Raw genomic sequence first — 14,780 nt, 5'->3', positions numbered from 1 at the left:
ATGCAGCCGTGCAGGTTTCGTAGGGGTTACGCATAGATTTCCGCGGTTCCAGCTGAAAATCGACGGAGCCGATGCGCCTCGCGTCCGATCACTCCGCGTTCACCGCGCGTCTCCCTGTATGTGCCCCCGAGCATAGCGCGCAAAACCTCCTCTTCACCTCGCAGAGCATTGCCACGAACGCGTGCGAACGCGCCAGCTGTGAAACAAGACGGCGCTCGAACGCAATCATATTATTCGCATAAAAGCATGTTCCGCAAGCGTGGTTCTATAGCCTAGTGGTTACGGCGCTCGCCTTGGGACCGTGGGTACGCGGCTTCGAGTCCCGCCTCGCCGACAAAGTGTTTTCTTTCTTCATTGCTGATGATGGTAGTTTCTTGATACGAATCACAAAATAAGGCTGGCTTAAACAGCTTCGATGCTAAAAGGGTAAAAAAAATATGGGGTGTTACGTGCCAAAACCACGATCTGATTATGAAGCACGCCGTAGTGGGGGACTCCGGAAATTTGGACCACCTGGGGTTCTTTAACGTGCACCTAAATCTAAGTACACGGGTGTTTTCGCATTTCGCCCCCGGGATTCGATCCCGGGACCTCGTGCTTAGCAGGTGAACACTATAGGGACTAAGCAACCACGGTGGGTGATAGCTGCCCTGTACCCAACATTTAGCAACAGGATTTTACCAACATTAAGCAACTTCTACTTTGCTTCGTCAAAGCAAAGAGTGGGTAGGTTTTCGGTTCCCAGCTATTAAGTGTTGTGATGTGATACACATTCGATATTTTAGCATTTTCCTTTTCCCTTATGTTGAAAAATTGCTAATTGTGTGGTTGTGGATGCAACTTCGCAAGAACTACAACGACGCTGGAAATGAAGAATGAGAATGAAAATTTTATTCAAGACAGTTTAACACGCTTCGCATTTGCGAAAAGGTGAAAGACAAACATAACAATAACAAAAATAAGGGAATGCCGTATGCGTCTGGGCCTTGCTTCGGCTATATCACAACTCATAAAGCCTCGCATATATTTCGACTCTGGCACAATCTAGACCATTTGGTAGCAGCAATTCAAGCCATTTTTCACCGAGGTATCTAACTGGCAGTACGCGGAAATCGTCACGTGCCAAAGACCTTGAGATCTGGTGCAGACATTACCATAACGTTGAAATATGGTCGTTAGCTCTGTCCCCATCAAACTTTTTTCTTCACTTATAACATGTAAGACAATTACAATCTATATACATGCAAACGGCATGTTTAGTTCGTGTGTATCCTCGAAGAATATATTTAAAAGGTCTGCAGGTGATGTCTGGTGCCACTACATGATTTCATGAAAGTGCTGGTGTGTAGATTGCTGCTAATCTTACATAGTTTAAGATGCCGCATGAACTAAAGAACATAGATTTTGACAATCAAAGTAACATAATCCTACCTCAGGTAGCAGTGTTGAGGTGCTTGAGATGGCGAAAACATTCCTCGGCAATGAAAGGAACTGATACACCTACCGTCATAATGCCGATACTACTGAGTGTATTTTCGAGCCTGCAGTCAGTACAAATGCACTAGCACAATCACTTGCAGTGTACACGGTCCATGCTGTAAGCAAACTTACGAAAGTCTGGCATCACGGTTACAGAAGCGCTTTTTTTAATAGAATCTGCATACACCTAACCTTCTCGGCATCATTATTCCACTCATTTCCTGCCTGGGACTAGACTTTCCCGACATGAAGAGAGAAAAAAACGATTACACACCGTCCGCGCCGGCTGAACTGTTTTAGCATGCGTCAGGTTTGCTTGTGCAACAACATTCGCATTACTGCATATTTATTCATGAGGCAATCGATTTCTTGGGGGAAATCGAAACTACCCTAGCACAGTAGGCTGCCAAAATGGTGGATGCTTCTGAAGGATGTTTGTCATGATGTTGGAAGACGATGTGGATAGGCGTGAACATAATCATGTCCTTTTGAAATTTTTAGATTGGTTTTCGGTGGTTTTCCCCACAACTAATGAAGGCCAGCTGGTGTACTGGCCTTAGCGCACACTGCTTGAAGCACTCGTGAACTATAGCAACCTTCCATTCGTTGCCGCATTGCTGTTACCGGCAAAAATTGTTTACCTAATAGTAAACTAGAACAGAAGTGCACATAAAGCAAACGAAAAAACAATCACTTGCCACTCGTCTATTGTTTTGTCTTATCCAAATCGCACTGCAGTGGTATGTCTTTCTAAGACAATGTTTCACAGATCACAATCATGCTGATTAATGCAATTCAAGTTACTGCTTTTCTCACGCTCCTGCAAGCTGATTGCTGCCCGACGAAACTTCAAAAATAAAATATGCACAACGCTGGTGCAGAAAAAAAATGTTATCTTTATCTGCGCGCCTAGCGAGGCATATTCACGGCTGTGAAATATGGCGTAGAGGGAGAGCGCTAATGCCTGGCCTAAACGTCCTCGAACAAAGACATATTGTGAGGCAACATTCGCACCACATTATTTCCTAGCTGCAACATTGACGCCAACAGCACCGAAGCGGAGCGTCACGAAACTGCCAAGCACGCGAGCAAGACGGGCACCATGGCCCTAAGCAGCGGCCACGGCGCGGCCTGCGAGAGAGTCGACGCCGCAGCAGCCGAGTGGGCTCCTTGTTGCGATCCTTGAGGGGAGCGTCCTCGGACGCGGTAGTTGAGCCTCGGCGAGTCCGGAACCACGTTCCCGTTGTCCTCGAGGATCATGTCGGCCGCCTTTTCAGCCATCATGATGACCGGCGCGTTCAGGTGGCCCGTGATCATCTCCGGGATGGCCGACGTGTCCACCACGCGAAGGTTGGTGACGCCCCCGCGAACTCTGCGCACGTGAAGTGTAATGGGCTTACTCTCAGACATCTTCTTAAAGTCTCGCCACCAGATGCCACTCATGATGACTACTTCACAGGCGGGCCAATGCCTCAGAGCATGCAGGTTTATTGGCTACAAAAAAGGATGGAACTGAGAAATGTTTTCACGTATGCGCTGCACAAGTAAGATTGCTCAAGTGTTTTCTGTCACATGTTCCCCAATGCTCAATTCTTCACTGGAGTAACGGACAGAAGTTGTTTTCTCGTTCTTCCTAATGCATGAACTGAAAAGATGTCACCTGATATAGAAGAAAGATATCGGATGCAACACTTGCGTGTAGGCAACGACCGCTAAAATTAAATTCACCATACCCCCACCACTATATTTTCTAAGTTGGTAAGTTTTCACGCAAAGCAAGACAAAGGATAACGCAAATGTTGTCGTGGCGGCTTTGCTCATCGCGCAAGAAATTCAACACGGACCTTACTTCGTAACCATCTGTTACTAAAGTTTCTCACTCCCCTTTTTATTGCTTCTAACTCAAACCGACACAGCCATCTTCATCGGGAGCGAAACTCTCGTCTTAATCTACTGCCGTCGTCTTGGGGCGCTATAACGTAAAATGATTCCAAACTGTTTTGATTCCAATTTCCGCAATGAGCCTCCACGATTGGTCAAAACATTTTCAGGCCACTCCCAACTTCGCCTGTCTGTCACGCGACGTCACGAAAAACGCGATAGCTCCCCATTTGATATAACGTGTACACACTGATTATGCATGATTAAACCGCACAAAAGAAAAATAATCATTCCTGATTCGACGCCTTTTCACCATTAGCCCTCTGTTAGCCATGTTTTCTGGCTACGCCCATTTCGCCTGTCTGTCACGCGACCGCGAAAACTCACCGCGTTAAAGTGACGTGTACGCGAAAAACATGCATTAATATGCCGATCAAAACGGAAATTTTTTCTGAATAGCCACAGACTGCACCGTTCCGAAAGGAAAAGAAGATGGCTGCCCACCGATCGCTCATGCCCTCGCTACTCGCACCTACCGGTGGGCATGTATTTATTTGCGCATGATAAACCTTTTTTCGTGGCAGTAAAACGTTGTCGAGCCCTTTCGTGACGTATACGACATCGCTCTGCCAACTTTTCCTTGCTGAGTATCCGTTTTAGCGGCATTCTTATCCTTCCGTTGCACGCCGCCGCGATTTTCGACCAGCCACCGCAAGCTAAGTAAGGCGAAGCGGACCAATCGGAGAAGCCGGCACACCCTCTTCATGCGGTTATCTATTTTCACTGTGCTGGCTCGGCCCCATCGAAACCCTCTCCACTAGAGCGTGATCCTGGCCTCTTGTCAGCCAATTAGACAAGAAAAACCGCTGAGTGTAGACAATGTTATTGGTTTTGAAAGTGAACAAAGGTGACCTCCTATAAACAAGGAGAGTGTTTGATTGGGTTGTTCAGACAACGCTGCGGGTCGCCGCCCGATGCTTGCGTTGGTGGTTACATAAATTTGACGTCAGGAGTTTGGAATCAAAACAGTTTGGAATCATTTTACGTTATAGCGCCCTTGGTTTCTTCTTGCTATCAGATATGGGACGCCGGAAGCGCTTTGCGCGTATGAAATAATGAGATTTTACGTACAGATTATTCGCAGGCACTTATTTACAAGTAAACACCATATCTGATGCATTAACCTCAGTAGAGTCAAGAGCCGGTATATTGTAGCGATGCCTTTTCGGTAATAATGCCTTTTTGCGTTTATCGCGCTTTGTCAGTAGTCGGAGCGATGGTCCGCTCGCGTTATCAACGGAATCAGCCGGCCGTGAGCGGTGGATGATAAGACTAGAGTAGATGAAGTCATAATTCCTCGATACAAAATCGCGGCCAAGGTGCATACCACCGCTCCTCCGTTCAAAACACCCGTGAGTGATTAGTCTGACCTCGGTACCCTTTTTAATTCTTCTCTCCTTATCATCTGTCGTATACTGACTGCTTGCCCCGGCGATCCCTTCGATAACACGGCACTATACAGCGTCTGCCGAAAGGAGAAAGGAATAAAGACAAAAAGTAACTGCTCCAGAGTATGCCCCGGGTTGAACTTAAGACACTGCCAGGTTCTTCACACGTATTTCCAACACTAATCACGTTTTTACGACATGATTATGTATGCTGCGCACACGAGCGTATTTTAACGCGAGAGCGTTAAACGCCCCGTGTCGCAGAAAATCCGGCGTTGGCGTCGTCCGTGGCGGAACAAACTCATCCGCAACCACCCCGACCGCGCAGGCCCGCCGCGTGGTGAAAGGTCTTAGTGCAGAACATATTCATTCCGAACCACTTGTCCCCGCAGGCCCTTCGTTGTGGTGAAGGCTTTTGGTGAACAAAAATGAAATTTCTCACAGTAAATCCGTCATACAAATGGTAAAGTACAACTTCAGCACAACCTACAGGCATGGTGGCGTCGACCTGTTAGTTGAATGTACGAGAAAACATAATTCTGTCACGAGGAAACTCACACGCAAACCTCTTTGCAAGCATTTCTACCATAAAAACACAGGCTCACTCGGGTAGCCGACTTGCGAACATTTTATCCAGATTGCGCTGGCATCCTCGACAGGTTAAAAATCTGGATTGGACGCGCGCGCGTCGGGGCAATAGCAAACAATTAATAAAATATTGAAAAAAGGTCCTAGGACCTTCACATTTTAATATGACTACTTATATTGCCCCTGGAGAAACGTATTCCCAGCAATGCATTTCTGTTTAAATGTGAAGCCAACTTTAAGGGGATCGGTGTAAGCTTCGTCTTTGTAAGCTGGTTTTCCCACGTTCTGTGTTGCAGTGAATGAAGCCTGCTTGCTGGGCGCGAACGATGCGATGCGCTCTCGCGTTCTACTCTTAAAGGCGAAGCTTAAGCGTCCTCCAATTTTTACAGACAGCAACGTTTACAATGGAAGCAGAAGATACGGCAAATTATTATTTAACTGACCCTTATCTTCCAATGATGAGTTAGCTATTCATCACTACGAGCCTCCTCTGATGCCGATCACAAGTCATCGCTAATGTTCCGCAATTTTTTCACGTGAGTATGTGTGCATCTTTTAATTTTGGCAAATAAATAATACATCATGACTGGTACTACTTTATTGCAATAGCAATTATATGGACACTCCAGGCGCATTTCTACCATTGGCGACGGTGTCGCCGTCGCCGTCAGGTTCCGTATAAAGTCCAAGGGCGATAAAATCGTCGCCGCAAACCGAATGCTGTATTTGCGAATGAAAGCGTGTTAGGGTGAACCAGCGATCGCGGCTCAATTTTGCGCACGCAAGGAAGGAAAGCGGGAAGGAAGTGCGCCGTCTTCCGTCGCGCGCAACGCTCCGAGGGGGAGAGTAGGGAGGGGGGCGCGTTCTACTACGGGCGGCCGCGCGCGCCTGCCCTGGCCGCTGTATCTAGAAAGCCATCTGCGTTGGGTAAATAGTCCGCCCTGCACTGTGTTTTCGTTGCATAGTTCGCGTTGATGCAAGACGCAGCACGAAGGTCAATTCGCTCGCTGCGGCTGCTGCCGCCGCCACAGCGCTTCCTCACTCCAGAGTTTTACAGTGAGTTTCCGTGGTCATAGAGTGAGATGTGTTCATGTTTGCTTGTGCGCGCGTGACACCAGGCTTGTTCATTTAATTAGTGTGCCTATGTTTACAAGTTTATACGGGCGACAAAACTACTATCCTTACTTCGTATAGCTGTCCACTAATTTGCTGTCGCAATCGAAACTGCGACTTTGTTTTTCAAGAAGACCAGTATAAATGGAATTGGCATTTCCAGTATCATGTTTGTAGTAAACATTGAACTACAATATGCAGATATAAAAGCATTGCGCACTTTTATAACTTTCGTTTTAATTTGCCACGGCAGTTAAAGGCTAATTGGCAATCCTTGCTCCAATACAATAGATATTCCCTAATTTATTGATACCCGAACATTCTTCCTAATTAGTGTTACATATTAATTTCATTCAAAAATTAGAATTTCTGCCAACTCATACAAACGTGAAAGGCAAATTGACTATACGGTACATCGTTAATCTTCTGTTTATAAATGCAAAATTGTGAGGTTTCCGTATTAAATTTTTAGGCGTTTGGTTCCACCAAGACTTATCGTAGAATATGCACATGTCAAGATTTACCTCCGAATTACGTAAAAACGTTTGCACTACAATGTAGCCAGTCATGTACTTATGTCATTAAGCTACCGATCTAGAATGGTATTTTTTATTGTAACGGAAGGTAATGTATTGAAAACGACCACTGCTGCTTACTATGAGAAAATTGAAATCCTCCGATGCGAGTTCGGGGTTTTTGGCTTCAGAGCGACGGGAGAGCAGTTCCGACACTCAAAACCCTCAAATCCACAACCCACAACATAGCTCAAATGATACGTCGCGTGACGTATCGAAAAGTGGGAATGCGAGAAGATGATACCCTAAGGCTCGTACAGGCTTTAGTGGTTAGTCGGATCACGTATGGCTTGCCGTACCAAATCCTGAACAGGGAGGAGGAAAGACAGGCCAACACAATATACCGAACCGCTTTCAAAGCTGCTCGGGGCCGGCCTAAATGTACCTCCACGGAGCGCATGTTGGCTTTGGGAGTGCACAATACTTTCGACGAACTGAGGCAGGCCACTCTGACGCGACAGAGGGAACGCCTCAGCTTCACACAAAAACTGGTAGGGCAATATTGGCTAAACTCAATATCCCTCTGCATACCCCATTTATCTTACCGAACAGGCCGTACCTCGCCCTCTTTCGGTGAAATCGAAAATTACAGTAGCCCCAATTCCCAAGAACATACATCCCGAGTACTACAAAGAAAGGCGCAAAGGACGCGCACAACACATTCAATCAACGTACTCTAATATTAAACTATATGTACAACACGTACTACACGGACGCAGCTTTGTGTGCAGAGGCGACCGGGCAGCAAATAACCGCATAGGCCGCGGCGGGATCCCCCACCTCGGACAGCTCGGAGCAGTGGCGATCGCACTCGCTCACGCGGAGCGTTCGCAAAGGGACTCGGTCGTGGTCACGGACTCCCAGGAGACCTGTCGCATGTTTCTCAAGGGGCACGTGAGTGTGGCTAGCCTCGCGATAATCCCCAAATCATTCAACCACCTCATCGCCTACTCTGGTGCCCGGGCCACGCGGGCGTACAGGGGAACGAAAAGGCTAACGGGTTAGCCCGAGGGTTTACTAACCGAGCGACGGCGTCCTCTTCTAACCCCAACCACTCGCACTATCCATCACAAAATTCCACCAATTTAAATGTCAAAGACACCCTTGCTCATCAGCGCAGAGTCCGCAGAAAATACCCGCCGCCTCACCCACAACTTAGCGGGGAAGAGCCCGCCGATTGGCGTAAAATACAGAGCGCGGTATTCCCCCATTTAAAATTGCTAAACGCCATGTATCCCACTCGTTAAAGGGCCACCTGTCCTTGGTGCGGTGGCATGCCTACCCTAATGCATATACCTGGGAGTGCACTAAACACCCTCATAAGCGAAATACCAGTAACACAATGGAGCAGTGGGAGGCACAGCTCGCCCGCTCCAACCTGGCAAGACAAAAGTCCTTAACTATATAGCCAGGTCAGGCAGGCGTCAGAGGTCAGTGGGGCCATGGACTGAGAGGCTCCGACCACCCCTCCTAAAAACCTTTTCCATTACAATAAAGTTTCTGTGCTCTTCTGTCCGAGCGAGAGCTTTTACGCACATCCACAGTTATTATGGCCGACCGAAAGGTTTCCCCACATAATTTAGCAGATTTCATTTCGTTAAGGTGGATCAGGTCAATTATTTTCGTTTGCAACAACATATTGTTACCAATAAACTACACATGGCATGTATTGTAACCGTCACAAAAGCTCTAGGTCCGTATAACAAAAAAAAATTAAACTTCTAAGTAACTTTTATTCAGGTGTCAACGAATAACGATATTGGTTTGTTTAAAAAATGTGGTTGATCCCTCTTATATAGGAATCGGTATAGAACACGAAAGTGAAACGTGTCTTCACAGAAGTAGTGTAATGTTTATTGCACATTGATATATAATGTCTATTGGTGTTTTGTGGCTAAAGCGCCCTTAGGCGTTGATGCACCCACGCTGACGCCTGGTGGCACGTCTCCTCCATCGCGACTACCAACGTCGATGACCATGAGCAACCGTCGTGCATATGGAAGCTGCACTACGCTGCACACGCTAGCACAACGCGAAAGACGAAGCACGTAACTGACACACTAATACAACGCGCAAGACAAAGCACGTAACTGAATCGTCACCGAGTCAAATCAGCGCGTACAGCGCGTCGTAATTGCAGCCTCCGCGATCAACTTCAGAAACATTTTCAGAGCTAATTGCGGAGGCCATGCTCCGTGAACGCCACCTAGGTGGCGTTGGTAGTGCTTCTTGATGCCAGCGTCCCTTCGAATGCTGGCATCGAGGCGTCGTAGTGCTGAGACCACCGAAGCGTTCACTGTCGGTGCGCGTTAGTGTCATAATGCAGTACTTCTCTTTTATTGCGATAGCAATTATATGGACACTCAAAAGCAGATTTCTGCCGTCGGCGTCGCCGTCGCCGTGAGGTTCCGTATGACGTCAATGGAGATGAAATCGTGACCGCGCGCCTCCGAACGCTGTATGTGCGAGTGAAAGGGCACGTGGGACGCGCTCTTTCACGGGGAGTGAACGCACGGCGGAGAACAAACGCGCGTTCCGCGCCGTGCTTGCTTAAGGGCTGCAGAAGTAGGCGTCTCTTTCCTCCTTTACAATCACCATATATGTGGAGCAAACGCGCCTTCTTCCGATGCGCGAGAGGCCGTGGGGGAGGGAAGGAAGGGGGAGGGAAGGGAGGCGACGTTTACCTGCGGCACCAAGTGCCTATTTATATCAGAGGCTCCGGCAACAGTCACCAACGGCGCACGCATTTTGAGCGAACGCGGGCAAAACGCCGACGGCGTCGACAACAGTTCTGCGCGTTGCCGGTGCTGCTGCATGTCCAAGTTTATACAGCTGATAAAGCTAATATCATTACTCCGTATAGCTCTCTACAAATTTGCTATCGCAATTGATGCTTCACCTTTCAGGTGAAACTGCGACAACTTTTCTGCTCGTAGGCGGCGGCACCGCCCCGAGCAAGAGCGCGGGTACACGGAGGAGTGTTAGATATAAGGCGCGTCTGTGTAGCTCTCTGCAAATGCGTTTGTGGCGCAATGGGTTAAACGCTCGGCGATCTATCGTCGCGGACCGAGAGGTCGTGGGTTCGATTTCCAAATTTTGCATGTTTGTGGAACTTTTTCTTCTGGTTTCTTTCTTTGTATTATGTTCGTGTACATTGTAAGCTGACGTATTTCCGTGACGGAAATACGTCAGTGAAGTCTTGGTGGACCCCGGCATAAAACACTTTCGTGTTAAAATTCTTCTAAAATGAACTAAATATTATTTAGTTAACTGCTTTAAACTGGCATTTTCCGTAAGCCCATAGTATATTTATTGAGCATCTATTGCATTTTCAATTTTATCGTGTTTATTGCATTTCCTGCTAGTACCATAGTATTTTTTCCTGTCTTCCGCTTGTTAGCTGTTTCTATATAACACTTACAGTGCACCTAGATTTTCTGTGTTCACAACATGTAGAACAAGTTAAATTGCTAAGGAATCTATTATGTCAAACTGCTTAGAGTCGCCGAAGTCTTCGTCATGCCTTTCAATCTTAAAGCCGGGCTTCCTCCTTTGTGACAAAGGGAAATAAATCTTCCCGTCTAACTCTCGACCAGAGCAACAGCTACGTTTTTACAGCTAAGCTGTTAAGGGCTAGGTTCCAGGAGATCGCGTCCGTGTAGTAGACCGACCGACGTGTACAACAATTTCGGCTCCATGTGCGTGGCGGTTTGGCTCCGTGTGCGTGGCGGTTTCCCGCCAGCTGTGCCTTAGCACAGGTGTCAAAACGGATGATGGATGATCCATTGTTATACCCCTCGCCACCACCGATGCCTCTTTCACAAGTGTCGCGATACTCGGCGACGGCACGTCCCACCACTCGTTGTGCCCATTTGTCTCGTGACGTAGAGATCGCGCTGTTATCAGCAGTTGCCCTTTTGACTCGCAATAGCGCGGGCGCTCGTTTACCCACATCTTCCAGGATCCTGACGATGCGTGCAGTTTGCCGCGGTTAGGGACGCTGTGGCTCACACCCTAGTCTATGACGATGGGGCAGACTTGGCGCAGCAAACACACGACTTGGCCATCGCGCCGGGCGATAACAAGACTCCGGTGTCCTTGCTCTTTGACGAATACGCCGAAGACGCTCAATATAGTCAATAACGACAATATATAAATTCACTATAGCAGACCCATCACAGTCACAGCTTCGCTGCCTTCCATTGTCACAGTAGTGGAAGGGCTCAATTTTTTTTTTTTTTTTACAATGCAGCATAAAAAAACCCTCCTTTCTCCTTATAACACGAAACAACAATAGTAATCTTATTCCGAACGGTCATCCTCTAAACATGGGTATTAGGGGCCTATGTTATTTTGTTTCCTCATTGGATCTGTATGTAAAAGTCTACAGTCTGGAGACTTTTCAGTGCTATTTTCGTCCTTATTTTGTTTTCTTCAAACGCCCAGAGTATTGTAGTCCAGAGCAATGGCTTTTTTCTGCAGACAATGATAGGTCAGCCGTGGGTAGTCAGGAAAACAAAAAAAAAAATGTCACAGTTTCGCCCTAAGGGTGGAGCAATGAATGCGATAGCAACACAGCAATGTCATAGGAAGTAAGGTGAGCGGCCTTGGTAGCAATATGAATTGTAGTAAACATGAGCTGATTAAGTAAGCAGGTGTGCTGCGGCGTAAGTAGACCGACATGAAGAGAGACTCGATGACCACGAGAAGGCGCGTGTGAAACGGTGGTGTTGATGAGAAGCGCTTACCGTGGGCAGCGCGTGCGAAGGGACACACCTGTAGTGCTGCACTGCCGATCTGGGCAGCATTGCATGTGTAGCGTGCGTTGGAAAATGTGGCCCGACTATTACTAACTGAATTAACAAGCGTGGTGTGAGCGCGCACAAACAAACATGAATAGATCACGCTGAATGACTGCAGCCAACGACTGTCAAAACGCTGGCAGCGCAACGTACCTTCGGCCGCGCAGCGGGCGAAGGTACGTATGGTCTATCGCTTCAACGGAAACTGAGCGGCGCATAAAGGTCAGAGCCGTGTGGAGATAAGAGACGGTGCGGTCGAACGAACGGCGAGCGCGGTTGTTGGCAGCGTAGAAGTGCGCCCCCCCCCCCCCCCCGCTTCCTCCGGCGCTGGCTTCCCGCTTCCTTGCTTGCGCGTGGGAGAGATAAGAGACTGTTCGGACGAGCGACGAGCGCGGTTGTTGGCAGAGAAGTGCCCCCCCCCCCCCCCTGCTCCCTCCGGCGCTGGCTTTCCGCTTCCTTGCTTGCGCGTGGGAGATTGAGTGCGTTCGCTCTCCGTGATAGCGCGCGTCCCCGCACGCTTCCGCTGGGGCATACGGCGCGCGGCGAAGATTTTATCTATATGGAACCTCACGGCGACGGCGACGCCGACGGCGACGACGACGGCGACGACGACGACGGCGACGGCGACGGCAGAAATCCGGTTGAAGTGTCCATATAATTGCTATCGCAATAAAAGATTTCAAAGTGACGTACGCGTATCGTGGTATATACAACCGCCTCCTGACGCATGTGTGAGATTAAGCTTTGTCCCTTGTGCGTCATACCGAAGTTTCCAAACCTGGTGTTTCATTGTTTCTTTTATTCTTGAGAGTTATTCTCACTATGTACACAAACTTGTGTACAGGAATATATGCGGATCTTAATTGTGTGACGATTACTGCTACGTTGTTGTGCGAGAAGCAGAATTGCTGTGGAAGTTGCTGATGTTTGTACGCAGCTATTGGAAACTACCATAAGGAAGTGCTTACTCACTTCGCTCGTGTTCATCGACACGGTAGAGCTCCAACAGAACGACGACTCACTGTTTTAGAATACAACGGGATCGTGATCGCATGAAATTTCACGCAAAGGAAATTAGCCCAAATGTACTTTACGTCGTGAAATAGCAGCATACGAGTTTCTCGACACTAAACATTCTATTCAGTGGGTGGCTATAGTAACATCTCAGGTAGTGTTTTTAGACTCACATGTTCGTAAATTATAGCACGCCCACTGATTCCATAAACCGCGGTAAGCGTTCCTTGTCAACTAAATTCTCGCCTATCAGTTTTGTTACATAAAGCTCTAACTCGGGTTGTCAACATACACGTGGCCAAAAAACGAGGAATTGATCTTCAGCTAGTTATTCAGAACTCTGTGTTTTTCAGGAATGTATTCCACAACTTCATCAGTCATATGTAATTAAAGGCAACTTGTTGAATCATTTCTCGTCAACAGGATTTCACAATAAGTGTCTGCACAATCGTACTACCAAATTTTAAACTAACATTTCGGTCAAAAGCGATACGGGTAATTGCGGCACTGGGAAATAGCAACTAAATCCCCCTATTCACACTAAAGATCATGTGTAATAGCTAGTGGTCCCCATGTCGTTTCCAACTGTCAGGCTGATATCGTCGTTTTCTGGTAGCGACAGTTCCTCCATCTATCTTTCTTTGGGAAAAAAAACTGTGTTGCCTCAAATTTAAAATATTGGCACAACTGTTGAAACCCACCACTTGTGAATGCTTCATTTTTTTCTTGCTGTCTTTATGATCCCCAAAAATATTTCTGTGTGTGTGTGTGCGTGTGTGTGTGTGTGTGTGTGTGTGTGTGTGTGTGGTGTGTGTGTGTGTGTGTGTGTGTGTGTGTGTGTGTGTGTGTGCGCGTGTGTGTGTGCGTGTGTGCGTGTGTGCGTGTGTGTGTGTGTGTGCGCGCGCGCGTGCGTGCGTGTATGTGTGTGTGAGTGTGTGTGAGTGTGTGCGCGTGCGTATGTATGCATGTGTGTGTCTATGCGTGCACGCGTGTGTGTGCGTGCGTGTGCGTGTGTGTGCGCGTGTGCGTGCGTGTGTGCGTATGTGAGTGTGCGTGCGTGCGTGCGTGTGTGTGTGCATGTGGGTGTCTGTGCGTGCACGCGTGTGTGTGTGCGGGCGTGTGTGCGTGTGCGTGTGTGTGTGTGCATGTGTGTGTGTGCATGCGTGCGTGCGTGCGTGTGCGTGTTAGTGTGCGCGTGCGTGCTTGTGTGTGCATGTGTGTGTCTGTGCGTGCGTGTGTGTGTGTGCGTGCGTGTGCGCGTGTGCGTGCGTGCGTGTGTGTTCATGTGTGTTTCTGTGCGTGCACGCGTGTGTGTGTGTGCCTGCGTGTGCGCGTGTGCGCGTGTGCGTGTGTGCCTGTGTGTGTGTGTGCGTGTGTGCGTACGTGCGTGCGTGCGTGCGTGCGTGTGTGTGCATGTGTGTGTCTGTGCGTGCGAGCGTGTGTGTGCGTGCGTGTGCGCGTGTGCGTACGTGCGTGCGTGTGTGTGTGTGTGTGTGTGTGTGCGTGCGTGCATGTGTGTGCATGTGTGTGTCTGTGCGTGTGTGTGTGTGCGCGCGTGCATACGTGTATGTGCATGTGTGTGTGTGTGCGTGCGGGCGTGTGCGTGCGTGCGTGTGTGCGTGCGTGTGCGCGTGCGTACGTGTGTGTGAATGTGTGTGTCTGTGCGTGCGCGCGTGTGTGTGTGCGTGCGTGTGTGTGTCTCAGCGTGCGCGCGCGTGTGTGTGTGTGTGTGTGTGTGTGCGTGCGTGTGCGCGTGTGCGTTTGTGTGTGTGCATGTGTGTGTGTGTGTGTGCATGCGTGCGTGTGCGCGTGTGTGAGTGTGCGTGTGTGTGTGCCTGCGTGCGTGCGTGTGTGCATGTGTGTGTCTGTGCGTGCGCGCG

General features: G+C 48.5%; 1 protein-coding gene across 1 annotated transcript in view; it reads right to left on the bottom strand.

The window, feature by feature from the left end:
• Window positions 1–871: 871 nt before the first annotated feature.
• LOC119444342 (glucose dehydrogenase [FAD, quinone]) overlaps window positions 872–14,780 on the bottom strand; it is an 86,829-nt gene continuing 72,920 nt past the window's right edge. The window contains exon 10 of the mRNA XM_049664549.1: window positions 872–2,851. Coding sequence (XP_049520506.1) covers window positions 2,545–2,851 — 307 coding nt within the window. The 3' untranslated portion in view covers window positions 872–2,544. The remainder of the gene's footprint in view (window positions 2,852–14,780) is intronic.

Source organism: Dermacentor silvarum, chromosome 3 (assembly GCF_013339745.2).
Source record: "Dermacentor silvarum isolate Dsil-2018 chromosome 3, BIME_Dsil_1.4, whole genome shotgun sequence".
NCBI classification, from domain to species: domain Eukaryota; kingdom Metazoa; phylum Arthropoda; class Arachnida; order Ixodida; family Ixodidae; genus Dermacentor; species Dermacentor silvarum.
The sequence above is the reverse complement of the archived record's forward strand: the minus strand, read 5'-3'. Positions and strand labels throughout refer to the sequence as shown.